At 34.0% G+C, this 21,793-nt stretch overlaps 1 protein-coding gene across 1 annotated transcript in view; it reads left to right on the plus strand.

The window, feature by feature from the left end:
• The window catches only part of WDPCP (WD repeat containing planar cell polarity effector), a 274,720-nt gene that overhangs the window by 215,019 nt on the left and 37,908 nt on the right, over nucleotides 1–21,793 (plus strand). The window contains exons 15-16 of the mRNA XM_049695803.1: nucleotides 7,791–7,854; nucleotides 20,246–20,332. Coding sequence (XP_049551760.1) covers nucleotides 7,791–7,854; nucleotides 20,246–20,332 — 151 coding nt within the window. The remainder of the gene's footprint in view (nucleotides 1–7,790; nucleotides 7,855–20,245; nucleotides 20,333–21,793) is intronic.

A 21,793-nucleotide genomic window follows, 5' to 3' on the forward strand; every position in this document is an offset into this window, starting at 1 on the left:
TTTTAACAAGAAAATTTTATTGAGGTTTAATTTAACTACCATAGAATTTATTCACTTAATTCTACAATTCAATGATTTTTAGTAAATTTTCAGATTTGTAAACCATTATCTTGATCTAATTTTAAACATTTCCTTTATCCCAAGAAGATCCCTCATGCCCATTTGTAGTCACTCCCTTTTCCCAACCCTAGCCAACCACAAATCTACTTTCTGTCTCTATAGATTTATCCTTTTTGGACATTTCATATAGATAGAATCATACAATATTGCTTCTTTAACTGTTAACGTAATATTTTTTAGTTCATCTATTTTGTAGTATGTATCAGTGCTTCATTCCTTTTTACTGCTGAAACCTGCTTCATTGTTTGGATATACCGTATTTTAATTCGTTCATTCATCAGTTGATTGACGTTTAGGATTGTTTCTACTTTTAAGCTATTATGAAAAATGTCACTATGTATACATGAGTGTAAGTCTCTCTGGGGTATGTTTCATTTCTCTTGGGTAGATACGTAGGAATTGCCATGAAATTGAGTGTAATTGTATGTCAAATTTATGTGTAATATTTCCAGAAACTGCCAAACTTTTTCCCAAAGTGGCTGCATTACTTTACATTCTTATCAATAATTGTCTTCTATTTTCTTCTATCCTTCTACTTTTAACCTTGTTTGTCTGTATGATTTAGATGTGGCTTTTATAAATAATATAAAACCGGATTTTACTTTTCCAGTTTGACACTCTGTCTTTAAACTGGTGAGTTTAGTCCATGTATATGATTATTTTTATATTGAGCTGTTTCTATCTTCCTTTGTGCTATTTTCCTGTGCTTCCTTTTATTCCTTTCCTGTTTTTTATTTTTATTTACATTTTTATTGGAAAAAAATTTTTATTGGAGTAGAGTTGATTTACAATGTTGTTAGTTTCAGGTGTACACTAAAGTGAATCAGTTATACATATAAATATTTCCACTCTTTTTTACATTCTTTTCCCATATAGGACACTAGAGAGTATTGAGTAGGGTTCCCTGTGCTCTATAGTAGGGTCCTTATTGGTAATCTATTTTATATATAGTATTATGTATATGTCATTCTCAATCTCCCAATTTATCCCTGCCCCCCTTTCACCCCTGGTAATCATAAGTTTGTTTTCTATATCTGTGAATCTATTTCTGTTTTCTAAATAAGTTCATTTGTACTATTTTCTTTTAGATTCCACATATAAGTCATATTGTATGATATTTGTCTTTGTCTGACTTACTTCACTCAGTATGATAATCTCTAGGTCCATCCATGTTGCTGCAAATGGCATTATTTTGTTCTATTTATTTATTTATTTGGCTGCATTGGGTCTTCGTTGCTGCGCGCAGGCTTTCTCTAGTTGCGGCGAGTGGGGGGCTACTCTTTGTTGCAGTGCACAGGCTTATCATTACGGTGGCTTCTCTTGTTGCAGAGCACGGGCTCTAGGCACACGGGCTTCAGTAGTTGCAGCATGTGGGCTCAGTAGTTGTGGCTCGTGGGCTCTAGAGTGCAGGCTCAGTAGTTGTGGTGCACAGGCTTAGTTGCCCTGCGGCATGTGGGATCTTTCCAGATCAGGGATTGAACCCAGGTCCCCTGCATTGGCAGGCAGATTCTCAACCACTGCACAACCAGGGAAGTCCTATTTTGTTCCTTTTTATGGTTGAGTAATATTCTATTGTATATATGTACCACACCTTCTTTATCCATTCCTCTGCCAATAGGCTTAAAAGTTGCTTCCATGTCTTGGTTATTGTAAACAGTGCTGCAGTGAACATTGGGGTTCATGTATCTTTTTGAATTATGGTTTTCTCTGGATATATGCCCAGGAGTGGGATTGCTGGGTCATATGGTAGTTCCATTTTTAGTTTTTTAAGGAACCTCCATACTTTTCTCCATAATGGTTGTACCAATTTACATTCCCACCAGCAGGGTAGGAAGGTTCCCTTTTCTCCACACCCTCTGCTGCATTTACTGTTTTTAGATTTTTTGATGATGGCCATTCTGACTAGTATGGGATGATACCTCATTATAGTTTTGATTTACAATTTTCTAATAATTTGTGACATTGAGCATCTTTTCATCCACATTTTGCCATCTGTATGTCTTCTTTGGAGAAATGTCTATTTAGATCTTCTGCCCAGTTTTTGATTGGGTTGTTTTTTTTATATTGAGCTGCATGAGCTATTTGTATATTTTGGAGATTAATCCCTTGTTGGTCGCTTTGTTTGCAAATATTTTCTCCCATTCTGTGGGTTGTCTTTTTGTTTTGTTGATGGTTTCCTTCACTGTGCAAAAGCTTTTAAGTTTAGTTAGGTCCCATTTGTTCAGCTTTGTTTTTATTTTCATTGCTCTAGGAGGTGGATTCAAAAGCATTGAATGTTGCTGCGATTTATGTCAAAGCATGTTCTGCCTACATTTTCCTCTAAGAGTGTTAGAGTGACCGGCCTTACATTTAGGTCTTTGATCCATTTTGAGTTTATTTTTGTGTAAGGTGATAGAGAATGTTCTAATTTCATTCTTTTGCATGTAGCTGTCCAGTTTTCCCAGCACCATTTATTGTCTTTCTTCACTTGTGTAGTCTTGCCTCCTTTGTCATAGGTTAATTGACCGTAGGTTTGTGGATTTATCTCTGGGCTTTCTATCCTGTTCCATTTATCTATATTTCTATTTTTGTGCCAGTATCATACTGTTCTGATGACTGTAGCTTTGTAGGATATCCTGATGTCAAGGAGCCAAGATTACTTTGGCTATTCAGGTCTTTTGTGTAGCCATACAAATTTTAAGATTTTTTGTTCTAGTTCTGTGAAAAATGCCATTGGTAATTTGATAGGGATTGCATTGAATCTGTAGATTGCCTTGGGTAGTATTGTCACTTTGACAATATTGATTCTTCTAGTCCAAGAACATGGTATATCTCTCCATCTGTTTGTGTCATCTTTCATTTCTTTCATCAGTACCTTGTAGTTTTCTGAATACAGGTCTTTTGCCTCCATAGGTAGGTTTATTACTAAGTATCTTATTCTTTTTGATGTGATGGTAAATGGGATTGTCTCCTTAATTTATCTTTCTGATCTTTCGTTGTTAGCATATAGGAATGCAAGAGATTTCTGTGTATTAATCTTGTATCCTGCGACTGTACTAAATTCATTGATGAGCTCTAGTGGTTTTCTGGTAGCATCTTTAGGATTTTCCTTTTTGTTTTAACTTTGTATTTTATATTGGAGTATCGCTGACTAACAATATTATGATCAGGTGTACAGCAAAGTGATTCAGTTATACATATACATGTATCTTTTCTTTTTCAAATTCTATACAAGAATAATGCTTATCCTCTCTTTATAATTTGAAGATATATCCCTACTGTCTTCTACATCCCATTCTTTGACTCCTGTCCAGAGTAGTTGTGCCTCCCCCACCCCCATTTTTGCTCTTTGCTCAGGGATTCTTACTCTAGTTTCAATCAAGGGACTTTGGTTAGTTGGTTATTTTTTGGTTGACAGTGTGGTACCCTTGGAAATTTCCTTTCTTTAGAGTGCTGTGTTGTACTTTAACATATATTTTCTAAGCAATCTAGTTGGGAGCGCCCTTTGATATTTTTGGTTGTCCATACTGCCAGATGCCAATGCCAATTCTTTCATTTTATCATAATGTTAATCATTACTCACCTAGAAAGAAGAGCACCTCCTAACCTGTCCACCTTAATTTCATTTTTTCCAATTTCAAATAATCATATATATGGTTGCCAAATTGACAGTGGACATATTAGACATGCTCTGTGGTTGTCACTGCCTTGACAGGGACATGGTCTGCTCCCTAGTTGCTGGAGTAGAGGCCCCCAGAGCCGTTTCTTACCTGTGTTCTGATCTGTGGTGTGAGGTAGGTGGGATTGGAGCACTCCCACTGGGAGAGAAGCCACTGAGTATTCCTCCTCTGGAGCTGCTCACCTGGGTGTGCTCTGTTGTGTCACCTTTCACCCGTTGTGCGAGCTCTCAGATTACACGGTTGTTGGCACTGCTCTTGGTCGCACCTTAACTGTGGGTATGCCGGCAATTGGCCCTGTTGTCTCTCAGTTGTTGTTTTCACCAGGGCACCAGCATAGATCCACTGTTCTTGTTTTTTCTTTTTAATACTTCTTGAATTTTTTTCTTTTTCAATTCACTCAGCCTCAACCCCACTCTACCTATACTGCTATTCGAGTAATTTATTACAATCTTTTAGTGGTTATTATTTGAAATCTGACTATGCATAGTTACCAAAATCAAACAATTATTATCTTCAACAGTACAAAAAGCAAAGACCTTAGCACTTGATTTACATGATATATGTAATTAGTATTTTCTGATCTTAAAAATATCAGACCATTTGTGTGTGTTGCTGTATGTCTGTGTGTATTTAACTGTATATTAACCAAATTTTTTTTTCTGAAGCCATTCCTTCTTGCTTCTCAAACCTTCCTTCTGGGATCGTTTTCCTTTTTCCTGAGTTATGTTCCCTAGAAGTCCCTTTATTGAAGATCTGTTGAATGCTTTCAGTTTTTGTACATCTGAAAGTGTTTTTATTTTTCTCTAATTGTTGAAAGAAAGTTCCACTGTCATATTATACAAGAGTAATGCTTATTTTCTCTCTATAATTTGAAAGTATATCCCTAATGTCCTCTACATCCCATTGTTGCCATTGAGAAGTCTGGTGTCAGTCTGTATCAGTAGTTCCTTTGTAGGTGATCTGTCTTCTCTCTGGCAGTTAATATCTTTTTATTTTTGGAGTTCTGAAATTCCATTACAGATGTCCATAATTATAGATTCTTTTCAATTTATCCTGCTTGATATATATTGTCCCTCTTGTGTTTATTGATTCATATCATTTATCAGCTTTGGAAAATTCTCAGCCTTTAACTTAATTACCTGATTAGACATGTTAGACTTTTCCATGTTCTCTGTATTGCTAATCTCTCTTTATATTTATTTCTCTGTGCATTTTCTGTAATTCCTTACTTATGCCTCTTTTACTTCACTAATTCTCTCTTTGTGACAAATTATTTAACTCCAGTTCAGGTTTTCATTTCCAAAAGTTCTATTTTATTTCTTAAAAAATCTACCTGGTAATTTTTTTTTATTATATCCTGTTGTATGCTTATTTTCATGGTTCCATAATTATTTCTTTTAAAATCTTATGCTGAATTATTTTATATTCTAACTTTAATAATTCAGTGATCTGAAATTCCTGGAGAAGTAAATCTGTTGTTTATTTTCTAATTTTCCATCACAGTAGCTTGTTTTCTTTTGTATTCAGTGATCTTTCATTGTGAACTCATACTTGTTTTATTTTAATTTATGGCAGTCCTGATGGCTTCTATCAAAAGTGCTTTAATCCAGACATGAATTTTCTTTTTATTTTTTCTACCAAAGTTAGGGGCACTAATAACCTGGGATCATTTTAGCCCATGTCTTAATCAAAAGTCTCAGGCTTAGCCCCTTTACCTTGAGACTTGTTCAGGGCTCAGTCTACTGAGGGTGATGACCCAGAGTAGTTCTGCCTTTTTTCCCCCCATTTTTGCTCTCTGCTCAGGGATCCTTACTGTAGTTTCAATCAAGGGACTTCGGTTAGTTGGTTATTTTTTTTACTGAGAGTGTGGTACCCTTGGAAATTTCCCTTTTTTTAGAGTCCTGTGTTGTACTTTAACATATATTTTATAAGCAATCTAGTTGGGGAGTGCTCTTTGATATTTTTGGTTGAACATACTGCCGGACGCCAATGCCAACTCTTTCATTTTATCATAATGTTAATCATTACCTCTCACCTAGAATGAAGAGTACCTCCTGACCTGTCCACCTTAATTTCATATTTCCCAATTTCAATTAATCATATATATGGTTGCCAAATTTATGTATCAGTGGACATATTAGACATGTTAAATTTGAGTTTCCTGGAAATAAAGAGTTTGGAGCTCAGGAAATAAATGGATTCTAGAGATTTATGGGTCATTGATATAATTATCAATGCCATAGGAGCGGGTAAGGTTACTGGGGAAAACTTCATGGAGTAGGCAAAGAAAAATTAACTTAAAAAGGAGACTAAGAAGATGAATTCTAAGAATTGAGAAAACAAAGAATGAATCTCCAAATGCAAGGAAAGAGAGGGTTTCAAGGAGGGGAAGTTAATAGGGTCAGATATGGCCAAAAGGGCACACAAGATAAGAACTTATCTTTAAGTCTGGATAATTTATTACTGCTAGAAAACTTTCATTGGAGTGGCAACAAATGCAAGATGGCAGTGAATGTATGGAAGAGTAGTACAACTTGCTGATCCTCTGTCTTCTTCCTCATTACATCCCATTTCCACTGTATATATAATGAATCATTCAGCTTCCTGGAACAAAAATAAACACAATTTTCTTCTGATCTTCCATAGTTGAAAGGGATTCAAGCAAATACTGGAGATGCTAGTAAGTAGAGCCAGGGAGGAGATGTGATAACAGTAATCAAACACAGCATGGAAATTGTGAAGTGTTTCAGGTTCTGGACCTACCAGCTCATATGGAATAATCATAAGCCTTGTGTGTTTGAATTTTAATTATATTAGCTATTTCACTAATAAATGTATGTACTCTGTCAATAATAATTTATATTCTACATTTCTGACACGTTTTATTTGAAATCTATATTTTTTTAAAATAAATTATTTGTTTATTTTTGACTGCATTGGGTCTTCATTGTTGCATGAGGGCTTTTCTCTAGTTGTGGCACGCAGGGGCTACTCTTCGTTGTAGTGTGCAGGCTTCTCATTGTGGTGGCTTCTCTTGTTGTGGCACATCATTATATTTTATACCATTTTATTTCACAACATAAAACAGAGAACAACTTGGTTATTTATGTTCTTGTTTCTTGAGTCAGAAAGACTGACAGTTATATGTAAGTCTCAACATTTAGACAAAATAAAGATGAACTTTCATTCCAAAATCCTGTGCAAATTGTACGTTCGTGACATGCTTTTCTCTCAGGATTTTAAAATGTCTACAGAGGTAATTAATTTAAACTGAAGTTTGTTCTCATGTATTTTAGCCTAAAATTAAACTTTCACAAAGAAAATTCTCAGTTTTACCTCAAGGAAAGATAGGATAAAAGAGTAGAAAAGTAGTATCTTAAAAAAATACTTATCCGAAAAAGAGGGGATATTTGTATACGTATGGCTGATTCACTTTGCTGTACATACAGCAGAAACTGACACGGCAGTGTAAAGCAACTATACTCCCAGAAAAAAAAATCTTAGAAACTATTTATTATTTTCATTTACAACAGAGGAGAACGTATTTTTTCCAAACTCACAAATATGAAAGTTTTGTAATAATGCAACATTTGTCTTCTTAACTTTTACCTAAGAAACATAAAAGTATAATTATATGATTAATTGCTCTTATCCTGCTATATTCTCCATATCCCCATACTTTTCTCTTACATAACAGAACACAACAAAGTAAAATATAATAAGAAACATTATTTCCTAAGCTATCATTTCTCTACATTCAGCAGCACCTAATCTGGTTATGTTTATCTTTGAAAGTTGCACTGAACACCTCCACAGGGCTGTGTGCCTCAGCTCCTCCTAAGTACTATAAGAGTTCACATAGGGAAGATCCCAGAAGGCAAAGTCCCTCCTGTTTGAGAATATTTTTCGTATCAGAACAAAAACAGTAACACATAAGTAAATTAAACAAACTGATCTCTCCTCTTCTGTAGTTTTGTTCACAACATATAACATTTCTTTTCTACCTTATAGGTACCAGAGATTTGAAAAGGCATTTCTGTTAGCTGTTGACATTGGTGCTCGTGACCTGTTTATGGTGAGTCATTCCCAGAGATGATTTTGTGCCTTCAGTTCTAAGGCTGAGTAAGTTGTCAGCTTTTGTGACCATTAAAAAGGATTAGTGTCATTTGTGCCTTCGACACATGGTGGGAAAGTATTATTCCATCCTGGCTTGCAGCTCTGCCTTCATGAAACTGGTCAATAGCCATCTAGTCTCTTTTGACTTGTTGACATTTTCCTTGCCAGACCCAAAGGGTTTTTTAGTTTTCTAAGAATTTATAATTCTTGAACATTTCTCCTCAGGTACGTTGATGTGAGGGGATGACACCTTTGTTATCTAACAAGCTTAAATGTCTTTCTAATCCATTCTCTAAAGAAGTACAGCTTCAGAAACCAGGACATAGGGCAAAACATGTCCCCTAGATCTTGAATGTGCTCAGTTTGTCCCTTCGATTTTAGTGAGAAGTAACATATTATGAATGTTCTCACTTGTATTTTTAAAGTATCCACAGTGCAAAGTGGATCCAAGAGGATATAAATTCAAATATGCTTTAATCCTCCATTTATTAGCTACGGAACAGTAAAATCAACCAGTTTCTTACAGATCTTTGTGCTCTGTATCAGGTTCTTATTTTATCTTTCACCACAGCGTCCATTGAGATCAGATAAACAAAGGTGGGGTTCCTGGTTTTCCAGCATATTGTGCTCCACAGAGATTTCACTGTTGTCAATGAAACAACGAAGCAAAAGCTTCTTGAAAACAACAAAAACTTCTGGAAGGCTCTTTTACCTGAATTTTCTGCACAAATGAAGACATTTTGTAGTTTAAATTAAGCTTTGATGCTTTAGATGTTAATATGGGTTCATGACTTTGGAATGAATTTGTTATTTAAATTCTAATTTTGCATCCTTCAGTTAAATTGTGCTTTCATTGATCATACTTCACATGTATGCGCCTTTTGTTGGTCATCTGTATTTTATTAGGTCATTGATCAGGCATATTAGTATATGAAGGGAACACTTTATTATTTTCACCAAAGTCTATGCATGCAGACATCACAGTGTCAGAAATTTAATTACAACACCTTTTAGATTTTCTGACCCCAATGACTTTCACTCTTTATCTCCACCTTCTCACCTCTGACACTACTCACAAGTAAAGGTAGATTTTCTTCATATTTCTTTATTTTTTTTATGTCTATAGTCCCAGTCTTTTTTCTAGCGAAGAAAAGAACGGAAGAGATGAGTATTTAAATATTTAGTGTCTGGTAAACTTTCTTTCTCAATGTATTATTATATTGCTCTGTAATTTTTGCTTCTTTGGCTATTAATTAATAAATAATCATCAAAGCCATCTTATAAATTTTTTTCAAATCATATCTGTTTCAGCATTTAGTCTCAGTTAGGCAGTAACAATATAAAGAAAGTCTCCATGTTAGTTTAAAGCCAAATAGGCTTTCTGCTGATAGGCTAACCCTAACCCTAACCCATAAGGATATTTACTAGTAAAAGGCAAAAACCTAAAATAAGGGAATGAGAGAAATAGTTTTACTTTCCTTTTTATTTGTAAAAGTGAACAATCAAAATGCTACATCCTTATTCTTCCTATGTAACTTTGCTTATTTATAGCCCAAGATTTGCCTTAAGGAAGCATTAAGAGCCTTAAGAGAGCATTAAGTCCTTAAACAAAGCTCCATTTAAGCTCATGATTCTACTATATACATTTGAAGCTCCATATTGAAATTGTCTAAAGAATTTATCATGTTTTCTAATAGATCACATATTAGTATTTAAATTATCATCTAGCCTATATACTGAGAGATATTACCTCTTTGAATTTAAAAGTTTTTAAAATAGGATTATTCCTACATGTAAATTATCTTCTCTCACCAAGATATCTCTTCCTTAAAGAATAAAAATATGACCACATTGAATGCAAAGGGGTCACCAAAAAAGCATAATGGTTAACCTGAGAATATTCTTTTTGCATTAGCATCTATCAGAGATAGAAGGATAAAAGACATATAGCATGATATCAATAGGCCTTGAATATTAAAAAGTCAGTATGTGGGTACTGGACCTGAGGAAATGGGCCAGAAAGGACCTCTTTGTCTGCTTTACACTGTAGCCTAAGTGAACATCTTCTAAAATTAGGGTCAGCAACCTATGGCCTGCCAGCCAAATCTAGCCCCAAAATGGCTTTTTACAGTTTTAAATCGCTGAAAAAAATCAAAAGAAAAATAGTATCAAAACACTTTAAAATATATGATATTAAAAATACATGATAGTGAAATTCAAATTTCAGTGTCCATAAGTGAAATGTTACTGGAACACAGCCAAACTGATTTATGTAATGTGTATGACTGCTTTACTCTATGATGGTAGAGTTGAGTGATTGCAAGAGACTATATAGCTTGTAAAGCCTAAAATATTTCTATCTGGTGTTTTACAAAAAAAGTTTGCAGACCCCTTGTCAAAAAAATCATAATTTATAATTTCACTCCTCTATTTAAAACCCTTTAGCAGCTTCTCGTCACCTTTGGGATAAATTCTAACTCCTTAATATGGCAGCTAAGGTCCCTCCATTCTCATCTCTCTGCTTTCCAGCTACATCAGCTTTCTTTCAGTTCTGGGAAATGTACTCTACTCCTTATTATATCCAGACCATGTTAAGGAGTTTGGGTTTATCCTTACCCCAAATCAGCAAGGTGTAATGGGAAGGTGTAATGGTAGATACATGGAATTTGGGTCATAAGTTGTCTTCAAGATCAGTAACTTTTGAGTTTTTTAAAATGTATATAAATGACGATAATAATATAGTACCTACCCATAGGTTGGGTTTTTTAATTGAATAAAAGCATCTTTGAATTCTGTAGTGCTTTATAATTTTTAAGTTTCACACAGATGATTTCATGTAATCCTATAATAACCCTTTGTTTCCCTTCACTCCTATATCGCCCCTCCCTATTTCCCTCTCCCCACTGGTAACCACTAGTTTGTTCTCTATAAGTCTGCTTCTTTTTTATTATATTCACTAGTTTGTTGTATGTTTTAGATTCCACATATAAATGATGTCATACAGAATTTGTCTTTCTCTGACTTATTTCACTTAGCATAATGTCCTCCAAGTCCATCCATATTGCTGCAAATGGCAAAGTTTCATTCTTATTTATGGCTGAGTAGTATTCCAAGGTATATATATAAGACACCTTCTTTATCCATTCAACTGTTGATGGAAACTTAGGTTGCTTCCATACCTTGGCAATTATAAATAATGCTGCTATGAACATTAAGGTGCATGTATCTTCTTTGACTTAGTGGTTTTGGGGTTTTTTTCGGATATATATCCAGGAGTGGAATTGCTGGTAGTTCTATTTTAAGTTTTTTGAGGAAACCCCATACTGTTTTTCACAGTGGCTGTACCAATTTATGTTCTCAACAACAGTGTATGATGGTTCCCTTTTCTCCACATCCTCACCAACATATGTTGTGGTCTTTTTGATGATAGCCATTCTGACGGGTGTGAGGTGGTATCTCATTGTGGTTTTGATTTGCATTTCCCTGATGATTAGTGATGTTGAGCATCTTTTCATGTGTCTGTTGGCCAACTGCATGTCCTCATTTGAAAAAACTGGCTATTCAGTTCTGCCCATTTTGTAATTAGGTTGTTTGTTTTTTTTGATGTTGAGTTGTATGAGCTTTTTATATATTATGAATATTAACCCCTTATTGGTCACATCATTTGCAAATATTTTCTCCCATTTAGTAGGTTGTCTTTTCACTTTTGTGGATGGTTTCGTTTGCTGTGCAAAAGCTTTTAAGTTTAATTAGGTCTCACTTGTTTATTTTTGCTTTTGTTTCCTTTCCTTTTAGGAGATGGATCCAAAAATATATTGCCATGATTTAAGTATTCTGCCTGTTTTCCTCTAGGAGTTTTATAGTATCTGGTCTCACATTTATGTCTTTAATCCATTTTGAGATTGTTTTTGAATCTTAATGGAGATACTGTATTGGAAGTACTTTGTAAACTAGGAAGTACTAAACAGATATTATGTGTCATTACTATTAAGAGAGAGCAACAGTTGTTTTTACATGCCAGTTGCAAGAAATAATGAAGACCTGAAACGGCCTGAATTACATGAATATAAAAGAGAAGATATTTTGTAAGCAAAATCAATATGATTCAGTAAGCCCTTAGATGAAAATGAACTATTTAGATTATGAGTAAATAATAATATAATAAAAACAATACCATAAAATATAAAGAACAAAGTAAAAAAAAAATCACTTGAAATTTTCTTATCCAGAAATGAACATCCTTTAAAATACCTCTATAAGTATACACACTTACTAAATTTTTTATTTATAACTAGTTTTTTTTTTATTCATCAATGTTATAGTGACAGTTTTCCATAAAAATAAATATAGACCTATATCACTACTTTAATGGTTACATTGTATTCCATTTTATGGGTGGTACTGACATAAAAGCAGGCATATAGACCAGTGGAACGGAATAGAGAGCCTAGAAGTAAACCCATGAATATACTGTCGACTGCTCTTTGACAGGGGCACCAAGAACACACAATGGGGAGAGGATAGTCTCTTCAGTAAATGGTGGTGGGAAAACTGGATATCTACATGCAAAAGAATGGAACTGGGCCCACTCACAAAAATTACCTTATACCACTCACAAAAATTAACTCAAAATGGGTTAAAGACTTACATGTAATACCTGAAAACACAAAACTCCTAGAAGAAAACATTGAGAAAAAGCCACTTGACATTGGTCTTGGCAGTAATTTCTTGGATAAGACACCAAAAGCAAAGGCAAAAAAAGCTAAAATAAATAAGTAGGACTACATCAAACCAAAAAGCTTCTGCCCAGCAAAGGAAACAAACAAGAAAAAGAAAAGGCAGTCTATGGAATGGGAGAAAATATTTGCAAATCATATATCTGATCTGGAGTAAATATCCAAAATACGTAATGAACTCATACAACTCAATACCAAAATTCAAATAATGCAATTTAAAAATGTGCAAAGGACCTGAAGAGATATTTTTCCAAAGAAGACATACAAATGGCCAACAGATACAGCAGTCGTCAGGGAAACGCAAATCAAAACCACAGTGAGCTATCACCTCACACCTGTTAGGATGGCTTTTTTCAAAAAAGACATAAGATCAAAAAATGTTGGCAAGGATGTGGAGAAAAGGGAACCCTTGTACTGTTGGTGGGACTGTAAATTGATACAGCCATTATGGAAAACAATATGGAAGTTCCTCAAAAAATTAAAAATAGAACTACCATATGATCCAGTATTCCCACTTCTGGGTACATATCCAGAGGTAACAAAATCAATATCTTAAAGAGATATATGTACTTCCATGTCCACTGCAGCATTACTCACAAGAGCCAAAATCTGGAAGCAAGTTATATGTCCACTGACATGAGTGGATGAAGAAAATATAATACATAGAAAGATATATATATATATATACACACACACACACACATACATATATATACACACACACACACACACAGACTATGGAATATTGTTCAGCCAAAATATGAAGGAAATCTTGCCATTTTCTATAACATGGATGAACCTGGAGGGCATTATGCTAAGTGAAATAAGCCAGATAGAGAAAGACAAATACTGTGTGGTATCAGTTATATCTGGAATCTTAAAAAGAAAAATCTGATTTCATAGAAATAAAGAGCAGAAGGGTAATTGCTAGAGGCTAGTTAGTGCTCTTTGTGTACTGTTTTTAAAATCTTTTATTATCCCAAGGTCTTGAAAATATTCTCCTTTTTTAATCTTCTAAAAGTTTTATTATTTTAATGTTAACAATCAAACCTATGATCCACCTAGGTATGGCTCAAAGTTAATTTCTGTCACATATATATACACATACACACACACACACACATATATCCAGTTGACCTATGACTGTTTATTAACAAGACTGTCCTTTGCTTAGTGCTTTACATGGCCACCTTTGTCATAAATCAGGTTCCCATATATACGTTTAGGTCTGTATCCCTGTACCAAGACCAGTCTTAATTATTGTCCTTTTTAAGTATTTATATCCAGTAGCATAAGTCTTCCAACTTTGTTTAAATGTGTTGTTCTTATTCTAACTTCTTGTGATAGATGCTTAAATCATGGATTTTTTTAGGCTTTATTTTCCAATGTATGCATTCAAGGGGATAATTTCCATTCAAGCATAGCTTTGTGTTCTGACACTTTATGTCATATTTTTCATTATCATTCAGCTCAAAATATTTCTAACATTTCTGTTGTGAATTCTTCTTTGCCCATGGTTTCTTTAAATTTCAACTAATTTCAAACAACACACACACACACACACCCCTTAACCTACTGTATTATGTCAACCCTTTGAAATTTGTTGAAACTTTCTTTATGGCTCATTATATGGTCAATAGTGAAGTTTCCATGTTCATTGAGAAGAATATGTACTCTACAGTTTACAGTTGTTGGGTACAGTATTCTATATAAAATCAAGTTTGTTAGTCATGTTGTTCAATTCTTCTATATCTTCACTCAGACTGATGTATTAAAAATTTCCACTGTGATTGTGGTTCTGTTTGCCTTTTTTGTTATTTTATTTGTTTTAAGGCTGTGTAGTTAGGTGCATGCCAGTTTAGAACTGTTATATTTTCTTGGTATATTGCACCTTTATCATTATAAAACATTCTTCTATTTTCTAGAAATGTTTGCCTTAAAACCTACTTCATATCTCAAAGTATACCTAAACCAGCTTTATTTTGGTTTGTGTTTACTTATATCCTTCATATATCATAATCCATGTTTCCTTATATTTAAGTTGTATCTCTTGTAAGCAATATAGAGTTGGATATTTATAATCAACTCTCACAAGCTGTGTCTTTTAATTGGAATATTTAATTGAAGTATAACATAAATAATAGTACAACTGTTTCTTTTCTGTATGTCCGACTTATTCTATGTCCTTTAACCATCCTTGGCCTTCTTAGTATTAACTATATTCCATTCTTCTCTTTCATTAGTGTATTTTTTTCCTCTTGACTAATGTCTTTTTGGTAGGCCTTTTTGTTGTTGCTGTTGTTTGGGGGTCATTTACTCTTATCTCTTTCCTTTTTTACATTGAATTTTGGACATAAGATATTTAAAATTTAGTGATAATTTGAGGCTGTATATGATGTTATTTTCCTCCAGAAAGAATTTATTTTTGTTTCTGGCAAATAATTAGGGTAAAGGTTAAACAACATTTTAATCTATTCTGGAGTTGAATTTATTTGAAGCTGAATTTCAGTCTGAGAGGTGGTTTATTTCCACTTTATATTTATCAAGAATGTAGCCCTTCAGGAGTCCCAGCTGAAAGCTCTGCCTCAGCAATCTCTGAAGTATAACTTTGTACTTTTAGCCCAGTACCTGAAACTCTACCTAAAGCTCTGTGCAGTTTCTCAACTTTTCAAACACTACTTTCTGTGCATTTTCTCAGGCTCTTGGCCACCAATTACAAATTGGCAAATGCTTTGAAAGCAAAAGCAGCACCAAATATCAGGCTTATACCTCTCTGGGCTTTGCTTCTGTCTAGGAACTTGGGTCTTTCAGATACTCACTGTCTTGGTAGGTCTCCAGTGTCTTCAAACAGAATTTCAGAAATTATTTTATCCAGCTGTTCTAGTCATTCTCAGTAAGAGTATTCTCTTTTATATCCTTATCTGGATAACTGGAATCAGAAGTTCTGCAGTATATTTTTGGAAGGTGAGTGAAGTGTTAAACTTGGCACTAGCTGCTTTCCAATTCTGTATAACTCCCTGCAGTGTGCTATTATGTTTGAACTATTAATCACTAAGAGCCTTAAATGTGACAAATTCTACTTTTAAGCATAACATGTCATCAGTTTTATGCCCCAAATGGATCAAATGAAATTTTATAAAATACTGCATACTAGGGCTTATCACTCAATTAAAGTAAAAGAACTAAAGAGAAGAACCTAATTTTTTCCTATTTTAACTCATTTTCAAGAAAGTAAAAAAAAAAATTACAGCTCTTCAAGTTCAAGAATTGTTTTAATCTTGTAGGATTAATAATGCAAGTCTCTCCTTTGATAACAGTAGGAGATATTTGTGATTATGCCTGCTTAAATTTATAGTCTGTCTTGCTTGAGGGCATGCAAGTGCTTTATGATTATCAGGAACAAAATCATTACAGCTCAAAAAATTAAAGAAGTTAACTTTTCTTAATCATCTGCAAAATGCCAGGCATTATGCCAGAGGCTTTGCATGTTATCTTATTTAATTTTCATAATAATCCTAACCAACAGAATTATTATACCTATTTTATAGTTGACAAAACTGATAAGGAAAACTGAAAATCGTGATTCAAACTCAGATGTGTTTGACTCTAAACTCCATGTCATTTCCAATTATACCAAACTGCTTATATAAACAAAAGATTTGGAAGTTCTCCAAAAGTTAGCAATTTGTGACTTGGTAACTACCCATAACTAAGTCTAAGAAAGCTATTGTTTCCCTTTTATTTTTTATGAAAATGCACAAAGATTTCAGTAAGACTGCTTATTGTAGAATGACAATCTACATGATAATCTGATCTTGCTTGAACGATTTACAGAACCCCAGCTTATTGGGGAGATGATTCATCCAAATTAAGTGCTCTTAAAGTTTGTCTGTAGTAAAAAGGAAGCGTCTGTTGTGTGCAGTGAATATGAAAAGGATCACAGAAAAGTAGCACCAATTGCCTATTTCCCTATTTTCTCATTCATGTCTCCAGGAAAGAACACTTTCACATGTTTAGGCATGATTTTCTTTCAGGTAGATGTGGTTTATGCTAGTCATCATATTGACAGATCTTCCAGAACCATGAATCTACTCTTTGAGAACCCATCTGCATCTTGGGAGACACAAAGAAGAGTTGTATCTTAGAGTGTCATGTGAACTGGACAGGTGTAACACTTTTTGTGTCCATCCCCAATCTCTTGTCCTTTAGAAAAGCATCAGCTTCTCATTGGTCCCTATAGTTCAAGGCTGTTTCTTACTAAAACCAAAACAAAGAGAAATCATGATGTAATTAATATTGGCTCAACTGTTTGAAAATATTACTGGTGAGGTAAGGGAAGGGGAAATCTTCCACTTCCAGCCAATGGAGACATTGGTTTTCAGACCTGCCCTCCTACTGTGAAACTGGACAAAATATGTGAGACAACTGTATTTAGGCAGTGGACAATAAGGACAGCAGGACCATGATTCCTCAAAAAATGGAGAATACACAGATGAGCCCTGTATACAACTTCCAGAGCAGAGACCAGTGATATCACTCAGCTGAAGAGCCAGAGATAAAGAGTTCAGAATTCAGGGATGATGAGGAGTCTAGAATTTGTGGGGCAAGATACCAGAAAGGGAGAATCTGTGTGAAGAGTGGGGACCCAGAAGTCTTCATGGTGGTTCCCTTTGGGTCCTTGATGGGAGAGTAGGCTGCAAGTAGACAAGGCCTATCAAAGAGCCTCTGCTGTGACAATGAGAGTGAATGGAGAGGCTGCAGAGTGCTGAGACATGCTTTAATTCTGGTTCAGCCAAAGTGAAGCAACCTCATTGAGCATTTATATGAAACCTCAGAAATGCCATGCTTTAAGAATAAGGACCACATACTATTTACAAAACTGAAATAGATCTGCCTTTAAATATCATAAAACCAATTTGACAGGATCAAAAGAATCTACCGCATATTTAGTGCCTTGCTGGTACAAAACTCAATATCCTTTAAAGAAGGACAGTATAATCCAAGCTCCCTGAAATGTGATATCCACAATGTCAAGCATAAACAATGTCGCACATTACTAGGTGTGTGAAGAAGCAGGGGAATGTGATGTATTATGAAGAGAAAGAGAAGCTAATAGTAACAGACCCTGAGATGACCCAGATGTTGAAATGAGCAGACAAGCACTTTGGAGCAGCTATTATAAATATGTTCAAGGATTTTAAAAGAAAAGAACATAATGACTGAATATATAGGGATTCTTAGCAGAGACATAGAAACTATTAAAAACCATGGGGGGAAGAATTCTAGAGATGAAAAATATGAAATCTGAAATCAAAAATTCTACTTAGAAAAATAATAGACACTGTATAATAAAGGATTAGTGACTTAGGATTAGTGAGGATAGTTCAATAGAGATCATCTAATTTGAATAAAAGAAAGAAAAATATTGCAAAAAATGAACAAGAACTAACATGTGAGACAAAGTCAAGTGCTCTAAAATACATGTAATTGGTGGAAAACATCAGTCTACAGATCCAAGATGCTCAGTGAACTCCAGATAGAAGAAAGCTTTACCCAGGCACACAACATCCTCGCACAGCATATCCAGACTATTGAAACCAATGATGAAGAGAAAAGTCTTTAAAATACCCAGAAAAAAAAATTACGTAAAATGATCAGCAACTAATAGGAATTATCGCTGACTTCTCATCAGAAGCAATGATACCAAAAGATAATGGAACAACACCTTTAATGTACTGAAAAAATCAAAACTCTCAACACAAAATTTTATATCTAGTGAAAATTACCATAAAATGAGAATGAAATAAAGACACTTTTGAATAAATGAAAGCTGAGACAACTCAGCACAAACAGACCTGCACCATAAGAAAAATTAAAGGATATTCTTCAGGCAGAACAAATATGATGCCAAATGTGGATATACATAAAAGAATAAAGAGCTCTGGAAATGGTAAACATGGATTAATCATAAAAGTATTTTTTCCTCGTGCCAAAATTTCTTTAAAAGATAACTGTTTAGAGGAAAAATACCAACAATACATTGTGGTGTTTATAACCTATGTAGATATGAAATGAATGACACTAACATCACGGGGGTTTGGGATAAATGAAATTATACTGCTGTAACGTTCGTACCTTTTACCTGAAGTGGTATAATATTAATTCTAAGTAGACTGTGATTAAGATTGCGTATTGTAGTGCTGAAAGGATTTTCTTAAAAATTTAAATAGATATGCAACTTTAAAAAGTCAATAGAGGAAATTTAAAAATACATAAAAAATACTCAACCCAAAAGAGGGGAGTACAGGAGAACAAACAGAAAACAAATAAGCAAGATGGTATACTTAAACCCAAACATTTATAATTACATTAAATTCAAATTAACTGCACACTACAATTAAAAAGCAGAGATTGAATTTTTTTTCTAGTCCAAGATTGTGTAACTGGATAAAAAGCAAGACCTAATTATATTCTGTGTATAAGAGAAACACTTCAGTTATTATGACACAATAAATTGAAATTAAAAAGATGTACCATGCAAACAGTAAGGTATCAGACAAATTAGACTTCAGGACAAAGGAAGTATTACTAGAGACAAAGAAGGACACTTGTGATAATGAAAGTTCAGCAGAAAGACATAATTCTAAATGTTTATGTACAAAATAACTGAGTTTCAAATATGTGAAGCAAAAGCTGATAGCAAAAAAGAGGAATAGACAAATGTAATTCACAGAACAAGTGGTAAAAAAAAAAAAAAAAAATCCATAAAGATTAGTGAACCTTTTAACCAACTTAATTAACCCTGACAGTTTTTGAATCCACATCCAACAACTTTAGAATGCACGTTCTTTTCAAATGTATGTGGAATATTCACTAAACATAGACTATCTGCTGGTCCATAAAATAAGGCACAATACACTTTAGTAGACTGAAATATGACACCAAAGGAATTAAATTACAAGTCAATAACATTCATATATCTACAGTTCCCAACTATTTGCATATTAAACGGCGCTTCTCTGAAAGTCTCATGGATCAAAGAAATCACAAGAGAAACTTGGAAATATTTTTAATTGAATTTAAATTAACATATCAAAATGTTATGAACATTTGTTCATAACAAAATGTTATGAACATATCAAAATGTATGGGATGATTATACAGGCGTACCTCATTATATTGCGCCTCCACTTTATTGTGCTTTACAGATACTGCATGTTTTACAAATTAAAAGTTTGTTGCAACCCTACCTCAGGCAAGTCTATCACACACACCATTTTTCCAACAGCATTTGCTCATTTCATGGCTTTGTGTCACATTTTGGTAATTCTTGCAATGTTTCAAACTTTTTCATTATTATTATATTTGTTATGGTGATATGTGAACAGTAATTTTTGATGTTACTACCACAACTCACTGAAGATTCAGATGATGGTTAGCATTTTTTTTTAGCAGTAAAGCATTTTAAAATTAAGGTATGTACAATGTTTTTTAAGACCTAATGCTACTGCACGCTCAATAGACTACAGTATGGTGTAAACATAAATTTTATATGCAGTAGGAAACCAAAACATTCTTGTGACTTGCTTTATTGTAATATTCACTTTATTGCAGTGGTCTGGAGCTGAACCCACAATATCTCCAGAGTATACCTGTAATCCATTATATAAAATGAGGCACCCTGACTCCATACTGATACAAGTAAGTACACAAATAAAGAAAGCCATTTAATAAATATAAAAGGAATGATAAAATGAAAAAAAATCACAATTTGGCAAACATCATAGTAATAGTTGAATAAGGCAACAGTCATTAATGAATGCTGTAACTGTGAGAGAAAGTTTCATGAGATACAGGATATTATTTACATAGTCTCAAAATATTTCCCCACAAAATATGTATTATTTACAAAAGGAAAAAGTTACTTTACAGTGGAGAAGGCTGGTAGACACCATGTTAATCAAATGATCAAAATGGAGCAAATAAAAATAATTTGCTACCTTATATATTGTTATAAGAACACAACAGCCCTTCTGTGGCTTTCCTGCAAAAAAAAGTGCAAAATCTGGATCTAATCATGAGGAAATACCAATTGAACCCAAATTAAGGGACATTCTAATAACTAGCCTATACTCTTCAAAAATTCCAAGTTCACATCAGTGAAAAGACTGAACTATTTTATACTATATAAGGAGACTAAAGATACATACCAACTAAATCTATCAAGAAACGGATCTGTGTGCTGTGAACTGTTACTGGAACAATTGGTGAAATTTCAGTGATTAAGTGGGAGTAATGTTATCTATGTTAATTTCATGATTTAATTGTGGTTATAAAGGAGAATATCCAAATTTATAGGAAATAAACACTAATGTATTCAAGAGTGTGTTGGCAACTTAGTCTCCAATAATTCAGAAAAAAAAGATCTTTGTACTGTACTTGAAACTTTTCTAAACTGAGAATATTTTAAATTTTCACTATTGTCACAGCTCTAGACATTGTTTCTCTAAGTAGAAGCTGTGTGGTTTTGAAGTCTATTTTTGTTGGTCACAGAAATACTTTTAATTCTGTGTCTTTGGGACCTTATTCTGCTTTTCAAAATTCAAGTGACCTCTCCAACTTAATTATTACTGTGGCATAAAAGACAGTCATTTACTACCCAAGATTGATTCTCTGGCCCCAAATGGATGGCATGAGGATGACTGTGCCTTCTGAACTTTCTCATGTTGACATCCCTAATTACCTTGGCCATTGGCACAGGACCAGTTGGAATGTCAAGTGTGTGCTGTTTGATAATGCTATAAAAAGACCTATAGCTGCTGCTCTCCAGCCATCTGTGCCTTCCCTTGGCATGATACTATTGCGTAGTTTGTCTTCCGTTGGCATTATTTCTATAGCGTGGCTTACATCTGCCGCTCCTAGGCACTTAATTGGTGATCAAGTTGACATAAAATAGCTTCTTTGGCACTGTTTTTATTTAGAAGAGTTTTATACCTGTAAACTTCTGAAGCAAGAATTGACATTTACTATATACATTATATACAATATTATGAATATAGAATTTTCTGACCTCTATTGACTCAAACCTATCTTGGATTTCCAAGTTCAAATTTTCCCAGTCAGAAGTCTCTACTCTGAAGAATTAATCTATAAATGAAATGT

Source organism: Orcinus orca, chromosome 13, assembly GCF_937001465.1.
Source record: "Orcinus orca chromosome 13, mOrcOrc1.1, whole genome shotgun sequence".
NCBI classification, from domain to species: domain Eukaryota; kingdom Metazoa; phylum Chordata; class Mammalia; order Artiodactyla; family Delphinidae; genus Orcinus; species Orcinus orca.